Source organism: Cetorhinus maximus, chromosome 28, assembly GCF_964194155.1.
Source record: "Cetorhinus maximus chromosome 28, sCetMax3.hap1.1, whole genome shotgun sequence".
Taxonomy (NCBI): domain Eukaryota; kingdom Metazoa; phylum Chordata; class Chondrichthyes; order Lamniformes; family Cetorhinidae; genus Cetorhinus; species Cetorhinus maximus.
In genome coordinates, this window is record NC_135906.1 from 22652378 (window position 1) to 22673778 (window position 21401).

Here is a 21401-nt window from a genome sequence, read left to right on the forward strand (position 1 = left end):
TCACCTGAGCAGATATAAAGAGATGCTCACTGGGGTGTGGTTGAGTTAGGAGGTGTATGCTTGTAATCTTTCACTCTGTAAATAAATGTTAGGCTGAGTAAAGATTGGCTCCAGTTTTATCCTTCACCAACTGGCTTTACATACAAACATACGAAATAGGAGCAGAAGAAGGCCATTTAGCCCCTCAAGCCTGCTCCACCATTCAATGAGATCATGGCTGATTTGTTTGTGTTTCGAATTCCACATTCCCATCTACCCACGATAACCTTTGATTCCCTTGCCTAACAAGAATCTATCTACCTCTGCCTTAAAAATATTCAATGATCCCCGCTTACACCGCCTTCTGAGGCAGAGAGTTCCAAAGTCATACGACCCTCTGAGAGAAAAAATTTCAGCTCATCTGTGTCCTATAAGGATGACCCCTAATTTTAAAACAGTGCCCCCTAGTTCCGGACTCACCCACAAGAGGAAAGATCCTTTCCATGTTCACTTTGTCAAGACCATTCAGGATCTTTTATACTTCAATCAAGTCACCCTTCACTCTTCTAAGCTCCAGTGGAAACCAGCCCAGTCTGTCTAACTTTTCCTCATAAGACAACCCGCTCATTCCAGGTGTCAATCCAGTAAACCTCCTCTGAACCGCATCCAATGCATTTACATCCTCCCTTAAATAAGGAGAGCAAAATTGCGCAAAATATTTGAGGTGGTCTCACCAATGCCCTGTATAACTGAAGCATAACATCCTTACTTTTATGTTCAATTCCCCTCATAATAAAGGATAGCATTCCATTAGCTGTGTTAATTACTTGCTGTACCTGCATACTAACTTTTTGTGACTCATGAACAAGAACACCCAGATCCCTCTGCACCTTGGAATTTTGCAGTCGTTCTCCATTTAAGTAACACTCTGCTTTTTTTATTTACCTGCCAAAGTGAACAACATCACGTTTTCCACATTTTACTTCATCTGCCTTTCTTGAATATAACATGTGAGGTTGTTCCCTGAGGGAATGGATCTGCTGATGCACCCACTTAAACATTTGCCCCGTCAATACAGCAGGTTAAAATTGAAGGGAAGTCCAGAAATGGTATCTTTTCAAAATACCCTCCCATTTCATACCAGAAAATATTACCTTCAGCAGATTGGTGATTTTAAAATAGCTGATCTTCTCCTGACATTCACCTGAACAAACTCCAACACATCCAAATGTCAATGCCCCACACAACATCCACCCCTGCCCCCATCAGCACAGTCCTCGTTGACCCCAACAGGTCAACCTTTAAAATCCTTGTCCTCGCCTTCAAATCTCTCCTTGGTTCTGTCACCTGACTGCTTCAGCCTTCTCTGGTCTTGTGGTGCAGCACCCAACCTATGCATATTTGACTCAGGCCTGTTGTGAAAATTCAATCCACGTGAATGCTACTCCCCTGGCACACAAGTCCTGGTCTTGAATCCAGGGGCAGGGAGGCGTTCCAGCCGAAAGGTGGGAGTACTACCAACTGAGCCACTCGCACTTCCACCTCCTCACTCCATGGCGTCATCAGCTGTCACTTTCTTGCACTTCAGAAGTTGGAAAGTTGGACTGCATTGGTGCTAAATTAAATGTTTGCATGGGCTAGGCTTGTACTCCCTTGAGTACAGTCAGTTAAGGTAATGTAATTCAAGTGCTTAAGAAGACTGAAGTTAGTTTCTCTCTATGCAATGTCCTCTGGTTTAGGACTTCAGAACAAGGTTGCATTACCTTAAATTACAGCTAGGCCATTTAGAAAGCATTTCTTTACACAAAGTGTAGCGGAAACCTGGAACTCTCTTTTCCCCCAAAACTGTTGAGGCTGAAGGTCAATTGAAAATGTCAATACTGATACATTTTCCAACAGAAATCTATTAATGGTTAATGAACCAAGGTGGGTAGATGGAGCTAAGATACCAGTCAGCCCCATAATCTAATTGAATGGTGGAACAAGCTTGAGGGCTGAATGGCCTAATCATGGTTTTTCCTGATCCTGAACATTTCTATGCCCTATGAAACCCTTCGAGTTCCTACAAGGCACACTCCAGGCAAGGATCTGAGCACAAAAGTCAAGGCTACACTCCAGTGCAGTACTGGGGGAGGGCTGCACTGTCGGAGGTGCTGTCTCTGCTCTCAGGAGAGGGGAAAGTGAGCAACTGGGGGGTGGGGTGGGGGGTGGGGTGGGGTGGGTGGAGCGGGGGGGGAGGGAGGGAAGAAAGAAAAGACTGTAAATTTCTTTTTTGCTTCTTGCTGCCCAACACTCGGAGGGAGTCATTATCTTCAGACTGAGCTTCAATGGAGATTTACATTTGAGAAAGGTCCACATAGACAGCTAGACAAAAAAAGGGAAAATCATACAAACGGTAACAGTTTGAAGCTGTTGTGATGGTGTGCGCAGCTAGTGGAGCAGTGTCGCTTTCAAGATGTGTATAGAAAAAAACACCTTGAGATTAGTTTCAGACCTCAAAACTGCTGGGAGCCGATGATGAGGTGAGAACAAGACTCTGGATATGTGCTTGGAATATTAATAGCTCTTTCACATGAGATGTTTAAACCCAGGCCCTGTCTCCCCTCATGGGTGGACATAAGGGGTCCAATGGTACTACTTCAAAGATGAGCAAGGGAGTTATCCCTGGTGTCCTGGCCAATATTTATCACTCAATCAATATTGCAAAAACAGAGGATCTGGCTATTATCACATGCTGTTTCTGGGATCTTGGTGTGCGCAAATTGGCTGTCACGCTTCCTACATTACAACAGTGACTACACCTCATAGAATCATAGGAATTTACAGTTTGGAAGGAGCCCATTTGGTCCATCGTGTCTGCACTGGCTGACAAGTAGCTATTCAGCCTAATCCCACTTTTTGGCTCTAGATCTGTAACCTTGTAGGTTACAGCACTTTGATTGCATATCTAAGTACTTTTTATATGCTATGAAGGTTTCTGCCTCTACCACCCTTTCAGGCAGTGAGTTCCAGATCCTCACCACCCTCTGGGTAAAAAGGTCTCCCCTAATTTCCTCTCTAAATCTCCTAACTCTTAACCAGGTTGCATGGAGTTAGGGTATGGGACCCCCAACCAAGAGGAATAGTGTCACCCTATTCACTCTGTCCAGACCCCTCACCATTTTATACACTTTTTAATCATGCCTCCATTCCAAAGAAAGCAACCCTGAACTACCCAGTCTTTTTTCAAAACTCAAATTTTCTTAAAAAGTACTTCATTGGCTGTAAGCGCTTTGAGACGTCCAGTGGCTGTGAAAAGTGCTATATAAATCATCTTTGCCTTGCTGTTTCTCCCCACCCTGGAAACCGACCTCCTTGACCATGTCTTCAGTCTCCTCCCCTAATTTAGAGTTCCCTTCCTTGTATTTGGGTTGACTTATATGTGAGTTTAAACAGTACTTGCCTGGAAGCCTTGCTACTTCAGCACAGCTCAGAAGTGTCATGACCACTGCGAACTTCACCCGTTTATCTCTTTTGTTGTTTGAAGGTGCCAATCCATGTGAGCACTTTGGAAAATGTGTGAATACCGATGGCTCTTTTCAGTGCCAGTGTGGAAATGGATACACAGGCCCTCGCTGTGAGACTGACATCAATGAGTGCTTATCCATGCCCTGTCAGAATGACGCTACCTGCCTGGACCGAATTGGAGAATTCACATGCATCTGTATGCCGGGTAAGGAGTCCTATGCAGGAATAGTTGCTACTAATTAATTTAATTCTTTCGAGTTATCAACAGTCACAGATTGCAACTCTATCGAGTACAATCACAGTTCTTGGTTTCCGGGAGTGGGACATGAACCCACAACCCTCTGATTCAAAGGCGAGGGTGCTATGAACTGAGCCACAGCTGACACCTCAAACTAATTAATGTAAACTCTTTCGAGTTATCAACAGTCACAGATTGCAACTTCTTTCGAGTACAATCACAGTTCTTGGTTTCCGGGAGTGGGACATGAACCCACAACCCTCTGATTCAAAGGCGAGGGTGCTATGAACTGAGCCACAGCTGACACCTCAAACTAATTAATTTAAGATGTTCCTTGGAAAGGTGCTTATTAAGTACCTTCGTTCAGCTCAGTCAGAACAGAGTGAGAAAGAATGATGAGCAAAATGGAGTAATTGGAAAATTGGATATCAACTTGGGATGCAAAACAGGTGGAATCGCATTTTGTGCCAGTTGTATAGGAAATACTTAATATTCAGTTCTATTGCTACCTATTGATGAGGTACCACTGCTTTGTGTCACTGCCCCTGTCCAATTTCACCCCTGCTGTTTCTGGAAAATGCACTTGGCTGGAGGTTCCCTGGCAAACTCCACCCTTCAGAGGGTGACCGAGCTTGACTTCTGGTCTTGTGTTGAGTTTAGTCAGTGGGGTGGAAGTTGTGCCACTGCTGTGCCTTGGTGTCACCAGTCTAGAGAGAACACAGAGTCAGCGAGGCTGGTTATCCCGACTCATTTTGGCTTTGTTGAAAAGCTTGCGGATGTCGGGCGTGAGGATCGGATCAAGATCCACAGCTACAGGACCTGCTGAAGTTCAGTTTCTATAACTCCTTCAGGGAGCTGTCATGGGCACGATGGACCATATGGCCCTCAGCTGGTCCTTGATCTTGGGAGTGGAAAAATTGAGCATGGGTGGGAGTGCAAGGGAAAAAAGACAATATAGATTATTTTTCCTCTCCTTGCTGCCTAACACTCGGAGGGAGTCATTATCTTCAGACTGTGAGCTTCAATGGAGATTTACATTTGAGAAAGGCCACATAGACAGCTAGACAAAAAATAAAAGGAAAATCACACAAATGGTAACAGTTTGAAGCTGTTGTGTTGGTGCAGGGAGCTAGTGCAGTAGTGTCGCTTTAAGGATGCGCTATGGAAAAAAAAAACACCTCGAGATTAGTTTCAGACCTCGAAGCTGCTGGGAGTCGATGAGGAGGTGAGAACGAGACACTGGGTGTGTGCTTGGAATTTTAATACAGAGCAGAGTACAGGAGTGCTGGGTCTGCACCCTTTCACTGAGGAAATCCTCTTTGTTTGCCTGCACACCACATATTGGGAGCTTGAATATTCCCTCCATCATTAATTTCAACCCTTGAGAGTTTGGTGGAGTTTAAATTTTTCCCTGGGGAAAGTTTTTAATAATAAAAAATAAATTGCTCGCCTTTTAACGATATGGTCTGGAGCAGAGAGGCTTTGTATTTCCAGCAGTAAATGGTTAGGGGAGGGAAGTGTACATCAACAGGTACCCCTTGTGCTATACAAACAAGGAGCCTCCTGCAAAAGTACATCCCCTGCTTCCTTTACAGATGCAGCTGTTCTGATGCAACACTGTAACAGGATACTGTGCAGCTCAGGCGTTAGATAAATGCAGGGACACGGGGAAAAGCGACATAGAACGGAGGGCAGAAAATAAGAGAGCTGCCAGCTCCCTGCAAATCATCCTTGGTGGTCTCTGAGTTTACCCTCTTCATATAGCTTTTTATTTGTAAAAGTGCAAGCTTGAGTCAGTGAATGTCAATGGGCCTGGAGGGGTTGGGGCATTGCAGTTAATTTTGATTCTGTCCTCCGGTGATGTCTACTTGTACATTCACATCACTTTCAGCGCAGTTAAATCAAACTTTACAACAGATTGAGAAGCCAAGTATTGTTGCATGATAAGAGCTTCTCTGCACTACGGGCTTGGGGACCGGTTGATGCAAAACTGAGGTACTACAGTGCCCCCAGTGGCACCAGGGTGTAATTACAACATGACCAGTTTACATGGGCAATCTCCACTATAAAGGAGGAGACTGGAATTTATCATGGCAGATGTTGATGCAGGAACTGCATGTTGTTTGTAAATAAGCTGAGAAATCCCTCCCAGTGTTCCTTCAAAGTGTAACCCTGTCTGGGGGTTATGATTTGCTTGTATTCATTTGTGACTTTTTTAATGTCAGGTTTTATATCAACATCCTGGGGGGGTCACTGTTGACCAGAAACTGAACTGGACTAGCCACATAAATACTGTGGCTACAAGAACAGGTCAGAGGCTAGGAATCCTGCAGCGAGTAACTCACCTCCTGATCCCCCCCAAAGCCTGTCCACCACCTACAAGGCACAAGTCAGGGGTGTGATGGAATACTCTCCACTTGACTGGATGAGTGCGAAACTTGACACCATCCGGGACAAAGCAGCCTACTTGATTGACACCCCTTCCACAAACATTCGCTCCCTCCACCAACGAACAATGGCTGCAGTGTGTGCCATCTACAAGATGCACTGCAGAAACTCACCAAGGCTCCTTAGGCAGCACCTTCAAAGCCCATGACCATTACCATCTAGGAGGACAAGGGCAGCAGACACATGTGAACACCACCAAATGGAAGTTCCCCTCCAAGCTAATCACCATCCTGACTTGGAAATATATCACCATTCCTTCACGATCACTGGGTCAAAATCTTGGAACTCCCTCCCTAACAGCACAGTGGGTACACCTACACCACAGGAGCTGCAGTGGTTCAAAAAGGCAGCTCACTACCACCTTCTCAAGGGCAATGAGGAATGGGCAATAAATGCTGGCCTAGCCAGCGATACCCACATCCCGTAAATGAATTTTTTTAAAAAGTTGATCTTGAGAGCAAGGGGCTCAATGGCAATGAGCAATATTGCGAGTTTATTGACAGGAGCATGGAGAAACAGCAGTGATATCTATAGAATGCTTGGTATAGTTTCTGAAGATGCAGATACTCTATTCCTCCCAGTGTTGAAGTATTTTAACATTTATCGTAGGAAAAGATTGGTTCAAATAATTATGAAATTTGTGAATCATGGTTCCTCCCTGATGCTCAGTCACCTCGCTAGTTAATGGTAGAGCAGTCTATACAGCTACATGGTCAGTTGTGCTGAAAATAGATTGTTTTAAAATAGGGGAAATGAAGGGATAAAAATGAGGGTCATGTAGAACATCCTCTGCGCAGCTTCAGGCAATAATAGATGGGGATTGAACATTTGGAAACTCAAATTTGTTGGCCCTAATCTGGTAGGGTAAAATGCCTACACTGTAGTTTACAGCAGGAACATTTCTTCAGTTTTAGACAGACACCACCTCCCCCTGCCCCTGCCCCCGCCATTTCACACCAAATATGGCTGTTTGGTCATTGGCAAAAAAGATGAAAAGGTCTATATCCCGTGAGCAGGGCTCGGGAAAGGTTAATTATGCGATGTATTCTATTTTAATGAACCTCCAATTAATCCCATCTTTTGGATTCTGTTTTACGTTACTGTGTAAATAGTCCATTGTGCAGAGACGAGTGTACTGTATGGTGCCAATGCTTTCAAGTGGCCTGCCACTCACATACTACATTACTGTCACGCCAGACAGGGATATGGGGAGCAACAAAGGCACTTACACTCAAATTGCACTCCTGTGGTAGAAAAAAGAGAAAGGACCCTCATCCTTCTTTGCATAGTTTTCTCTTTGAACCTCACTGTTGTATGGCTTTCATTGCCAGTCGTGCTGGCCTGTCTGCCAACAAAGCTGGCCAAAGCTAGTGAATGCATCTCCAGGCATGAAAGAGGACCACACCCCTTTCAAACCCCCCACTCCCCCGAAACACCCCTCACAGGCCCACGAGCCCCAAGGGTCGGCCCCTCACTCCATTTACTCAGCTTTGACAACTAGCCTTCTTATTTGAATCACAGTCATTGCAAAAGAGAGAGACAGACTGAAGGAAGCAGACATGCACGCTTTCTGCTTACCCAAGTTGAGTTCCTAGAGCTGAAACAGAAGTTTGTTTTTCTGCGGACTTTCTGAAAACATTTCTCTTTGCTAACAAGGTTTTAACAGGCTACAGCACAGATTTGTTCAGATGTATTTTGGCTGCAGTACCACTTGAGCACTGTGTGATCAATAATGCGGGCTTAACCACTGGTTCATCTATTCCCCGGATGGTCAAGAAAATTCCAGCCTACACTTAGCTTTCAATGTTCCCTTGAAAATTAAAATCTGCGCAGCCAGCTCTTAGAATGTGTGTTCCCTTGAAATGTTTTGCGTGCCCCCATTTGGCCATATATGCACTGTATTTGTCATGGAACAAGGCCTGCGTGTTGCCTTCCAGGCTGCTCTGCAACTGCCACTCGCACAGCTTAGTGAGAGCATGGTCAATCGTCTTTTCAGAAGTATGCCCTTCTCCAGCGTAGCGTTACACTTCCCACTGCAGCTCCCACTGGCTCACCCTCCTCCCAACGCTGCTCCCGCTGGCGCCCCCTCAACCCAACGCGGCTCCCACTGGCGTACCCTCCACCCAACGCGGCTCCCACTGGCTTACCCTCCACCCAACGCGGCTCCCACTGGCTTACCCTCCACCCAGCACGGCTCCCACTGGCGCCCCCCCCCCCCCGAAACACAGCTCCCACTGGTGCCCCCCAATACTGCTCCCACTGGCGCTTCCCTAACATGGCTCCCGCTGGCGCCCCCTCCCCCAAACATGGCCCCCGCTAGCCCCACCCCCTAAACACGGCACCCGCTGGCACCCCCCCCAAACACGTTTCTCGCTGGCGCCCCACCCCCCGTACTTCCAACACAGCCCGCCCGCCGCACCTTGCTCCCCTGGCCCCCATTTTCCCAATGCTCCCTGCAGTTCCAATTGCTAACAGAAGTACTTGTGTTATACAAAGAGACACCAACTGGAAAAGGCCTTTATTGCTGTCTTGCTTTCCCCTAGTGTAAGATGTTATGAGGTCTGTGTGACAATTGGTGCTCCATGTTCTAGTCTTTATAGCAAAGGAAAGAACACCATTCCATATGTGTTTGGGTAGCTTCTGACAACAGGAATGTGAATCTGCACCCAGTGTCCAGGGAGCAACCATATTGCTTTCATTCTTCATTCTGAATTGTCCAAGATGCCTGTGTTTTTTTAATATACTGCAAGAATTCTATTTCAAATTCATAATCCCATTCATCACCAAGACTGCTTACTCCATCTCTGTATCATTTGTTTCCATCAATACCTCACTCTCTTGGCTGTTGAAATCATATTCACCTTTCTGTCCCCAAAAGACATTTTCTCCCATTATCTTTCTTGATGAACTCCCATCAGCCATTCTCCATAAGCTTCAGCTTGTCCAAAATTCAGCTACCTGTAACCTATCTCTGCTCAATCGCTTATCTTCAGTGATCTATACTATTTCCCTGCCTGCTGGGGCAGTGAATTTTAAATCTCTAGCCCTGTATTCAAGTCACACAGTGGTTTCTCACTATCCTATCCCTGCAACCTTCTCTAGTCACATTCACCTTCCCAACCCTCATGGTACCGTTCAGTCCTCCAAATCTGTCCTGCTCTGCAGTCGTACCTCCCTCTGCTTTGTTGCTTTTTATTGTTCTTTTGCAAAATGCCCTGGATTTTTTTAACTTTAAAGACACTGATAAATGAAATTGTTGTGGCCCTCCATGCACTTACTCCTACCTCAGTCTCACTGTGTGTGAAACAAGGAACATGAATGTGCTTGCCTAATGAAAAGATATCAACTTTGAAATTTCCAGTGGATCCCCCAGCCTCTCAGCTTCTTGTGAAAGAGCGTTCAGGTTTCTACTGTCATTTATGTGAAGAAGTGCTTCCTGTCATCAACAACCTAAACAGCCTAACTCTAATTTTAATGTTATGCCTCCTGGTTCAAGGACCCCACTGCCATCTGAGGAAATAATTCCTCTCTATTTATTCACTGAATTCCTTTACACATCTTCAATGCCTCAAATTAAAACTCATAGCACCATCGGCTATTCCAATTCATTAATTTCAACTACCTGATAAAGTGTTGATTAGTTTCCTTGCCTACTTCGGCCTTCACTCTGTAGAACCTGCAAGCTTTCATTTACTCCATCGCCTCTCCATACTTTTGAACTTTGGCAGTGTCCTGACATCTGACCCTTGACCCCTCCCTTGGGTTTCAAGATTAAAAACAAGCAGCAAATGATTCACAAAGCAAAACTATCATCAACCGACCTGTGTTCATTTGAGACAGGAGGGGAAATGAGGTGCAGTGGTAGGAGTTAGACTCTCTCTTATAGTCATAGAGGTCTACAGCACAGAAGAAGGCCCTTCGGCCCAACGAGTCTGTGCCGGTCAAACAAGTACCTAGCTATTCTAATCCCAATTTCCAGCACTAGGCCCATAGCCTTGTATGCCATGGAATTGCAAGTGCTTATCCAAATACTTCTTAAATGTTATGAGGGTTTCTGCCTCTACCACCCTTTCAGGCAGTGAGTTCCAGATTCCCACCACCCTCTGGGTGAAAAAATTCTTCCTCACATCCCCTCTAAACCTCCTGCCGCTTAACTTAAATCTATGCCTCCTGGTTATTGATCCTTCCACCAAGGGGAAAAGTTCCTTCCTGTCTACCCTATCTATGCCCCTCATAATTTTATACACCTCAATCATGTCCCCCCTCAATCTCCTCTTCTCCAGGGAAAATGACCCCAGTTTATCCAATCTCTCCTCATAACTAAAACTCTCCAGCCCAGGCATCATCCTGGTAAATCTCCTCTGCACTCTCTCTAGTGCAATCACATCCTTCCTATAATGTGGATTCCAGAACTGCACGCAACACTCTAGCTGTGGCCTAACCAACGTTTTATACAGTTCCAGCATAACCTCCCTGCTCTTATATTCTATGACACGGCTAATAAAGGCAAGTATCCCATATGCCGCCTTGACCACCTTATCTACCTGTCCCGCTACCTTAAGGGACCGGTGGACATGCACACCAAGGTCCCTCTGATCCTCGGTACTTCCCAGGGTCCTACCATTCATCGTGTATGCCCGTGCCTTGTTTGTCCTGCCCAAGTGCATCATCTCACACTTATCCGGATTAAATTCCATTTGCCACTGATCAGCCTATCTAATCTAAGACTCTCCTCCTCACAATTTACCACCCCACCAATTATCGTGTCATCTGCGAACTTACTGATCAACCCTCCTACATTCAAGTCTAAATCGTTTATATATACCTCAAACAGCAAGGGACCCAACACCGATCCCTGTGGAACCCCACTGGACACAGGCATCCAGTCACAAAAACACCCCTCGACCATCACCCTCTGCTTCCTGCCACTCAGCCAATTCTGGATCCAATTTGCCAAATTGCCTTGGATTCCATGGGCTCTTAGCTTCGTTATCAGTCTCCCATGCGGGACCTTATCAAAAGCCTTGCTGAAGTCCAAGTAGACTACATCAAATGCATTGCCCTCATCTACACACCTGGTCACCTCTTCAAAAAAATTCAATCAAATTGGTCAGACATGACCTCCCCTTAACAAAGCCATGCTGACCGTTCTTGATTAATCCCTGCATCTCCAAGTGTAGATTAATTCTGTCCCTCAGAATTGCTTCCAATAGTTTCCCAACCACTGAGGCTAGAACATCTTGGTTATGCATATATGCAGATATGTTCTTTCTGAATTTCTGATGTTGTGACTGGAGCAGATCATCCCCTGTGGCAATCAAGTAGAAAGTGGACAATATCAGAATTGACCTGAATCCATCCCACACCCAGGAAGTGTAAGGACTATTACAGCTAAAATGATGACTCTGATGTGCTTGTAGACCAACAGAAGGTTGCCTTCTATACTTCAGTGATATGTTGGTGTTTTTAGGAAGCTGCCCACATACTGTGACCTCACCTCTGTATTCCAGCCAATCAGAATTGTCAGGGCAAAATCCCTCCAATGATTAGAATTATTTAGTATTCCAGTGAGCATGTCACAAAATTGCTAAGTGCTGGAGCAACCTCAGTTTCCCCACCCTCTTTGTGTGTGAGCCTCCTTGGTGGTTTGATTAATAAGAAGGATTGCTGTCATCTTAGTGCTTGGTTTTGCTCTCTCTAATCACTGCTCACGCAGCTAATACTAATTTCTTAAATGGGCTTGTGTTAATCCAGTTAGTGTAACTGTTAGGCTCAAGCCTTTGAACTCTCCTACTCTGTTCATAAACTGAAACCATGTTCAATATAAACAAGACTTTTTATTCTGCAAAATACTTTGTGAACTTTCTTAAATGTGTATTGTTGATAGGCAATAGGATAAATCCTGGCATGCATCAGTTATGTATTACAAAGTAGCTTATATATGTATGTACATGTCTGTACCTATGTAGCTATGATATATTGGAAACTTGCATCTGTTGCACCTTCTATCAACTTCGTCCATTGTAAAATTGCATATTCAAATTTATAATAGAAGCTCCTATGTAAGCTTGTCACACTGTAATTGCACCTAGCTGCCATTAGAGGCATTGCAGTCCCACTATTGGCGGGAGGGTGTGATTACACTGGTACAAGTTTACATAAGCAATTTCTATTATAAATCTGGAGACAGGAATTTATGCTGCCATTGTAAAAATAGAACAAGATGGATGACTTCAAAATGGAGACTGAATCACATCTGCATGCTTAATCAAAATTATCCCCCTGCTTCTAATCCTTATTTTATTTAAAACTGCACTTGGCCTGGACTCCCAATTGTCTGCCCATGATCAATATGTCATTCAGATCTTCTGGACACAGAACTGTTTCAACTTTGGCTTACAACATGGTCTTTTCCAGGGACTCACTCCATTTCCACCTGTGTATGTTATTATCTATCTCATTCGCTTCTGGGATCATAAAGCTGTGAAATTCCTTACCACCCTCATCTTCCTGTTCTCCTATAGCCAGTCTCTGAAACCAAGTATGATGTTATTCACAATCCTGACTCCTTTAACCCTAGTGATTTCCTGCACTATTTGTTTCAGTTGATCGATAAGAACTATTGAGGTAGACATTTACTTTGTGGGATGGTATAAAATGGGTGATAGCGATTCAGGAGTCTGTTTTATATCTCTTCTGCTTTGCAGTCAATGAAAATGTAGGTCAGGAAAGAAGTAAAATGGTATGGGGGAAATAGGGGAGGAAAGGACAAAGGATTGATGTTCTGTGATAGAGTGGAGGACAGGAGTGTTTAATTGATGGAAGTGTTTGCTGCCAACACTGTGCAGTTGTAAGTTGATAGTAGGCCCAGGTTAACGGCCGCCATCTTTATAGGGGGCAATGTGCAGCAGGGCTCCTACATGGCCATCACTGGCCCTGGAAGCAGGAGGAGTGAATTTCTATCCTGGACTGACACTGATGGATTTTGGAAACTAAAATCTTTTCCTTGTGGGATATTTTACTGCAGTCATGTTGGTCAGTGTTTCTAAACTCTGTCTCACCATCCTGGTAATTTAAGTAGATTGAGGATTGCTGTGAGTGTTAGACTATATTGCCTCTTCTCATTCTTCCCCCATCTCCTACTCTGAGTTCCAGGCTGCAGTGGTGATGTCATTGGATTTCTGTGCCTGTGCAGGCCAGTGCCCATGCACAGAGAGGTATCGGTGGCCATCTTGCGTGGCCATATTGTGCTGAGCTGGCAGGAGACACGGTGTTAATGGACAAAGAATGATGGTGCAAGACCAAAGTGGGGGGTAATGGGACAAAAATTAAACGAAATGTGGGTCCAGCGCAGGTGTAAATGGCAGCTCATACCAATCCCTTCGCTGGTCGAGCATTTTGGAATCCAGTCTGGAACTGTTCAGCATTGAACTGTTTAAACTCTCTCCTACTTCAATTATAGTAAAATGCTCTATTACTGCTTATGTTTATGCATATGTACATATAAACGTATATATGTTTGTTTTACATCTTGCTGTGTTATAACCTCCAGGATTCAAGGGGACTTATTGTGAGACCGATATTAACGAGTGCGAGAGCAATCCCTGTGTGAACAATGGTGTGTGCATGGATATCGTCAATGGCTTCATCTGCAAGTGCCCCTCTGGTAAGAAGCAACCTTACATGAACTCGGGTCTCTCCGAACATTCACCATTGTCGGGATACTCTGGTGAGATGGTCCAGAAAAGTACAGGCAAATATTCGGGTACCACGTTGTGAGCTCTAATTTTGAAAGGATTTGTGGGAAAACATGCCCAAACTCCTTCAGTATGTCAGTGAGGAGATGTGGAATTGAAACATGATTGATTTCAGGTTTGATATAATGAACTCGCCTGAGCTGGAGGAACAGCAAGGATGCTTGTTAGCCTTGGAGTGGGAGGAATCAGCAGTGACCAGCTACTGATTTTTTTATCCAGTGACACTTGCAGGGAAACAAGGTGTGGGGTTGGGTGAATAAGATCAGGTTCGGTTGTAATCTTCGTCCCACCACAGTTCATTAGATTGTTCAGCTTCATTCATTGAATGATACAGAGGAAAACCATTTGGCACACCGTGCCTCTGCTGGCTCTTTGAAAGAGCTGTTCAATTACTCCCACTCCCTGCTCTTTCCCCATAGCCCCACACATTTTCCCTTTTGTGTATTTAGACAAATACCTTTTGAAAGTCACTACTGAATTTGCTTCCACCGCCCTTTCAGGCAGTGCATCCCAGATCATAACAATTCACCATGTTAAAAAACATTCTTCATGTTGCCTCTAGTTCTTTTGCCAATTACCTTAAATCTGTGTCCCCTAGTAACTGACTGTTCTGCCACTGGAAACAGTTTCCCCTTATTTACTCTGTCAAAATCTCTCCTCTTAATCTTCTCTGTTCTAAGCATAATCCCAGCTTCTCCATTCTTACCCGTGTAACAAAGTCCTGCATCGTGGCACCATTCATGAAGAATGCCCACTTGTTTTACTATGTTAAAGGTGCTATATAAGTGCAAGTTGTTGTTGTTGCGAGTCTGACTGGCATGCAGTCATCCTGATCCCAGGATGACGCAGTGTCTAAAGGAGAAGTGGAAAAAAGAAATTGAGAGGGTGTAATGGTTTTTAATTGATAAAGAAAGCACGCCACTTTCCCTTCATGCTGAGAAGAGTTCAAAAGAATATTGCAGCAAAACCAAGTGAAATACGTCTCGGGATCTACGGCCAGGGATGGCTTTACTTTTTATTTAAATATAGGGAAATGTCATAGTGGCACCAATATACATTGTGACCTATTTTGTCTCTCATCCAAGGTATGGTTACCATGGTTGCAGTCCTGCTGGGCCCATGGAAATATCATCTGTGGAATGCAGTTGGTTGCTGTCAAATAGCATTAGATTGCTTTGTTGCAATGAAATGTTGAAATTTTCAGAGGCTGGGAGGAATTTTTTTTTAAGTAACTTGGAATTTTACTAGTGGCCACTCATTTACCTAAGGAGAGTCTGCAAGCCGTATACAGTGTGTTGGAAGCAGTGAGAGCGATGTGCCAAATGTCCCTTTATACTGCCTTATTTTTGATAGAAAATATAGGGCAGAATTTTCTGCCGGGCGGGCGGGGAGCCGATCCCCGCCGGAGAAACGGACCCCGCCGCCATTTTACGTGGTTGGGCGAATTAAGGCCCACCCAGCGTGACATCCGGCGGGAAGCGCTATGTGCGGGCCGGGGGGGGGGGGGGGGGCGGGATTCCCAAAAAGCGAGGGTGTGCTCTTTCGCACATGCGCACGAAAGAGCGCACATCTCCCTGAGGCTAAGTGCAGCCTCAGGGAGATCGCTGACACTTTTAAAAACATTACAAATAGAAAAAAAAAATCCTTAACATGTCCCCCCCATGTGACAATGAGATGTCACATGAGATGGGACATGTTCATAAATTACACTAAAACTTTATTAAACTGTTTAAATCCCTACATGAAACCTCATCCCGCCGGTGGATGAGGTTTCATGTTTTATCTATTTGCCGCCGGGGCTCCTGGCCTGCCCGCCAACCTTTAATTGTTTCAATGATCCTGTCAATGGCCTCAATTGGCCATTGACAGGTCGGCGGGCGCACAGCTGATTTGGCTGTGCCCCCATCCTTCCTGAAAATTTAAATGGGGCACGGTGACATCGGGGGTTCCTCCTAACGTCATCCCACGTCATTTTACGCATCGGCGAGCAGGCCCCGTCCCCTGCTGGCCAACAGCAAAATTCTGCCCATAGGATATAGAACGATACAGCACAGGAGCCATTTGGCCCATCATGCTTGTGCTGGCTCTATGAAGAGATATCCAATCTTTTCAAATATATATCCAATTCCTTTTGAAAGCTAATATTGAATCTGCTTCCAGCATCCTTTTCAAGGCAGTGCATTCCAGACACAACTCGCTGTGTAAAAAATAAAAGCCTCCCAAACTCTCCCCGTGGTTTTCCAATCCTAGACATTACTGTTTTAGTGATATCTAGAGGAGTGGGCTTTTGACACTGATTACAATTATGTAGTTAAACCTAGACTGTCCAAAAAAAGCGGTGAGAATTTCACGTAAATGATGGTTTGATACTGCATTATGTCGCAGTGTACATAGTGGTTCTCATTTATGGCCCTCATGCAGACTGTCCCTGTAAATGATTGACTAAATTAATGTCGTTTAAGATCTAGAATTTTCTTTTTAACTATGGGTTTATGAAGTTTATGCCAATGCGCCATTATAAAAGAAAATAGTTGAAGATTTGCATTTATATTCATTTACATCTGTGAGAGACATCTCATTACTTCACGAACAATGAATAAATTTGAAGTGTGGTGACCATTATATTTTCAGCAAACACTATAGCCGTTTGGCGCACAAAGTTCACACAAATAGCAATGAGATGAATGGCCAGTCCATCTGGTGTTCGTTGAGGGAGAAATTTTGGCCAGGATGGAGGAGGAATTCCCTGCCCTTTTCCACATTGTGCCATGGGATCTTTCACACTGGGCAGAACAAGCAAACAGGACCATTTGGTTTAAAGAATTATCTGAAGCACAGCACTTGCAGCAATATACCACTCCCTCATTACTACTGAAGTGTCAGTTTATAGTCTCTGTAAATTATATGCCAGACTTCTTTATGCAGCAGCATCTTGCATTTATATAGCATCTTTAATTTTTTTTTATTCGTTCATTGTAGGCATTGCCTGCTAGGCTAGCATTTATTGCCCATCCCTAATTGCCCTTGTTCAGAGGGCATTTAAGAGTCAACCACATTGCTGTGAGTCTGGAATCACATGTAGGCCAGACCAGGTTAAGGACGGCAGATTTCATTCCTTAAAGGACATTAGTGAACCAGATGGGTTTTTGCAACAATTGGCAATGGCTTCATGGTCACCATCAGACTTTTAAATCCAGATTTTCATTGGATTTAAATTCCACCATCTGCCATGGTGGGATTCAAACCTGGGTTCCCAGAGCATTACCCTGGGTCTCTAGGATACTAGTCCAGTGACAATACCACTATGCCACCAACTCCCAAACATCCCAAAGTGCTTCACAGAAGCACAAACAAAATTTGACACTAAGCCACGTAAGGATATTTTGGGACAGGTGATCAAACATTTGGTCAAAGATGTGATTCAAGTAGCGCTTTGTAGAAGGTTAGAGAGGCAGAGGTTAGGGAGGGAATTCCAGAGTCTAGGACCGTGGCAACTGCAGAACCGGTTGCCAGTGGTAGAGCAATGAAAATCTCACTATAGAACACAACAAGGAGATAGTGATCCTTATGATGGCCAGTTCAATACCCTAGTGCATAATCTGATGGTAGATGATGAGTGGAGGCATACCTGAGCATGGTGACTGTTGAACAATTATTATCCTAATCTGACATCAACTATCTAACAACCAGAGCTGAAACCCTGGCTGGTTTTCACTTTTCTAGCACAGGCGTGCTAAGGTTAGTTGCATAGTGCTGGTGTAAGTGAATTCAGCACAGAGCTGGAATTGAACTAGTTGATTGTTTCCTATGGTTCAGTTAGACATTGCTTTTGCCTACTGGGAGCTGTCTTCTTCACTTCGTTGTTATTTCCCCTTGCACTAGTTCAGGAGAAACCTTTGCTTTCTTTAAGCCAGCAATCTCCTGCCTTTTCCCCATAACCCTGCACATTGTTTCTATTTAAATAATCATCCAATGCCCTCTTGAGTGCCTCAATTGAATGTGCCTCCACCACACTTCCAGGCAGCACATTCCAAACCCTAACTATTCGCTGTGTGAAAATGTTTTTTCTCACCCTGCATTTGCTTCTTTTGCAAAACACTTTAAAACTGTGCCCTCTGGTTCAGAGAGAACATCTCTGCTGTTTTTTGAAATAGTGCCCTGGCATCTTTTCCATCCACCGTTGTCCTGTTTAACATCTCATCGAAAGATGGCATCTTTGATGGTGCAGCACTCCCTCGGTAGTGCATTTGAGGAACCAAAGCAAAGATTCTTACTGTGTTCTCTGCCCCTGAAATCATTCAGTCATATAAAGAATATGTATACAACCCCACTATGCGTTGGATAATGAGGAAATATGGCCCTGATATGATCAGATTTATCACAAGTCATGTAATCATCAGTGCTAAATCTGGTTCTACTTTTTTCCATGAACCCTGTGACTATTTATCTCCTGGAATCAAAATGCCAGCATATTGCCCCTCTTCTGTGTTTCACAGTCTATCTATTACAAACGCCTACATGAAGTAGTTACTGTAATTATTTTCTTCTTATAGAGAAAAAAAATAAATGTCCACTGTAACCATTCATTCCTTCCCCGTTTCTTTCCTTTTAGATCTCCTGTTCCTTTCAAAACCTTCCCCATTCTACCCTGTCTTTTTTTTGAAATTGGAGTGCTGGCGCTAATGTTTGCAGGCAGTACCTCAAATCTCTCTTTACCAAAACTGGTTGTCATCACTTCCTGCTCTGACTAGTAACTTGTGAACCATAGCACCTTTTGTAAACTAAAACTCATCTAAAACTCTGCTGCTCACGTCCTAACTCTTACAAAGTCCAATTCACCTGTCACCCCTGTTCTCACTAACCTACATTGTCTCCCGGCCTGGCAACACCTCAATTTTAAAATTCACATTCTTGTTTTCAAATCCATCCATGGCCTCACCCTCTCCTATCTCTGTAAACTCCTCTGGCCCTACAACCCTCCCAGATCTCTGTGCTCCTCCAATTCTGGCCTCTTGTGCATCCTTGATTTTCATCACTCCACCATTGGTGACTGTACTTTCAACTGCCTGGTCCCCAAGCTCTGGAATTCACTTCCTAAATCTCTGTACCGCTGTCTGCTCCTTTTAAGATAAACCCACCTCTTCGACCAAGCTTTCGATCACATGTAGTAATATCTCCTTATGTAGCTCAATATCAAAATTTGTTTGATAACGCTCCCGTGAAGTGCATTGAGAAGCTTTACTAAAGTTAGTGTTGACAATTAGAAGAACCCAGTGCAAACGCCAAATATTTGTTATGTGTTCTTTAGTGGTGGAAAAATGCTGTAATAGGGCTCGAGGAGTTAACAGTTTAGGGTGTTGGAGATTGTGGAGGATTTGTGTGGAAGTTGTTACATTGCCTGACCTAGCTGACAATTTGCCCAAAAAGTTAGTGATCAAAAGCATGAGAATAAATTTGTACACTAAGTCATAACCATACGTTCTGGTTTTTTTTAAAAAAACCATCAAAATATCTTCCCTGTGTGCTGACTGGTAGGTGTTTAACCGGAGAGAGGCCTGCAATTTAGGCCTCACCAGCTTTTCTTGTGGCAGGGAGGTTATTCAGAGGTCAGGGTGCAGTATACCTCAGCCAGTCCTTTGAAGAAGCTCTCCGTTGGTGGTTGATTGACAAGAGGGGCCATGTCTGTTATCTCCTGGAAGCGGACAATGTGCCAATTGTTCTCCAAAGGCCTCGGTTCCCCTCGCCTGAGAAGTAGCTGCCCTTAATGAGAGGGAGGCTCAATTCTTTTAGGCCCAATTTACATTTGGGGCAGACACGGGGCCCCTCATATGCTTACTGTGTTTCACATGCAGCCATTGAAGGCCCTGCTTGAAGGAGCAGCACCTCAGAATACAACTGACAGATTCAGTCAGTTCTCCTGGTGCTCCCACTCTCTTTTCATATTCTGAATTGTCACTGTGCTTTTCCTTTCTCAATAAGCTGACACAGGAATACATTGACGGAGGGCTCCCAAGTTTCTGAATACGTTTTTTGTTGAGATTCTAGAGAGCTGTGGAATATAAATTTCTGATCTGAATTTAGACAATTCCACTTAGCAGCCATGGACTTTTAAATCTCTTAAAAACTCTCTTCAGTCAAACAGCCAGGCTATGATGATGTGATCTGTGTGAGGGGATACATTTACATCAGCAAATATTTCCCCCTATTTTCCCATGTATTGCATCTCCTTCCCAAGTTATTTCACCTGCCCTGTTCCTGATATCTTTGCAACATGCCCAGCTCATGCCCGGTTCCATGATTCTGTCAGGGGCAGTGCTTACCTGACCCTGCCGGAAGGCATTCTTGACCAGCTTGTGACTAACGACCCTCCAGTCATCCACTCAACCTTGGCCTCTAGAAGAAACTTTTCTCGCAAAGGTGAATTCCTGATTAACTGCTAGAAACTTGAGGGATTTACCCCTCAAACTGGTGGTCTGGGTGAAGCTGTAAGCTAATCAAGAGAAATAAAACTCATCACCTCTTCTGTCTAAGCTAGCTGAATCCCCAGATTGTATTAGGCCATTCATCTGTGTACACCTCACTAATATTTCCTGTAACATAAACAGTGCACATTTTAAACTCTTGAGGTTTTGTAGTTTTCAAAGCAGTGATAGAGACTCTTAAAGTGATAGGACGACAATAGATCACTTAGTGAGGTGCTGTTGATGAAAGCCAATATACTTCAATTTTGTGATAGTAGATGGAAAACCAAGGAAGACGTACACTTCTATAGCACCAAATCACATCTTTCACAATTTCACATGCAATAATTTACTCAGTAGCGCAAGCATTGTTGTATAAACAATTAGTAATCGCTGTACACACAGCAAGATTCCACAAATAGCAACGGGGTCGGTGAGCACTTACACCCTTTCTTGGGTGTTGGAAGAGGGAGGAATATCATCTGATCCCCAGGAAAATCTCCTGCCATTCTTCAGATATTGCAGTGAGATCTTCCATGCCCACCAGAACTGACAGTTTAATGTTCCCTCTGAGAGACCATGTAGCACTCCCTCAGTGCCACACTCACTGTGCAGTTTGGCAAAATGTCTTCAATGCCTTGGTTATAAAGGAATTTTATTAACATGTTTTGCAATTTTCAGCCCGGTTTTTTATAAACCGATGCTGGATTATGTACTGTCTGTACATATTCTATCAAAAATAGTATTTAATCGGTGGTTTGTTATGTAAGGTCTTGTCATATACAGTTATGCTGCCTTTAGCCATTAACGATTTTATGTGCTAAATCTCATCACAAATAGCACAGCAAATACCATGCACAAAAATTCACTTGGTAGGATGACATAACTTGCTTCTCCAGTACTCCGATTTCATTTTTTGCTCCTCTCTTGATCCAACGCTGAAGTTACTTGTCACAAAATCACTTTACTTGGCTAAAATATTGAGTGAAAGGAAAAAAAAAGCTTCGCATT

The 21401-nt window shown here is 44.0% G+C and overlaps 1 protein-coding gene across 1 annotated transcript in view; it reads left to right on the forward strand.

The window, feature by feature from the left end:
- The window catches only part of notch3 (notch receptor 3), a 155751-nt gene that overhangs the window by 81011 nt on the left and 53339 nt on the right, over positions 1-21401 (forward strand). The window contains exons 8-9 of the mRNA XM_078531399.1: positions 3506-3691; positions 13725-13838. Of these exons, the coding sequence (XP_078387525.1) occupies positions 3506-3691; positions 13725-13838 (300 nt within the window). The remainder of the gene's footprint in view (positions 1-3505; positions 3692-13724; positions 13839-21401) is intronic.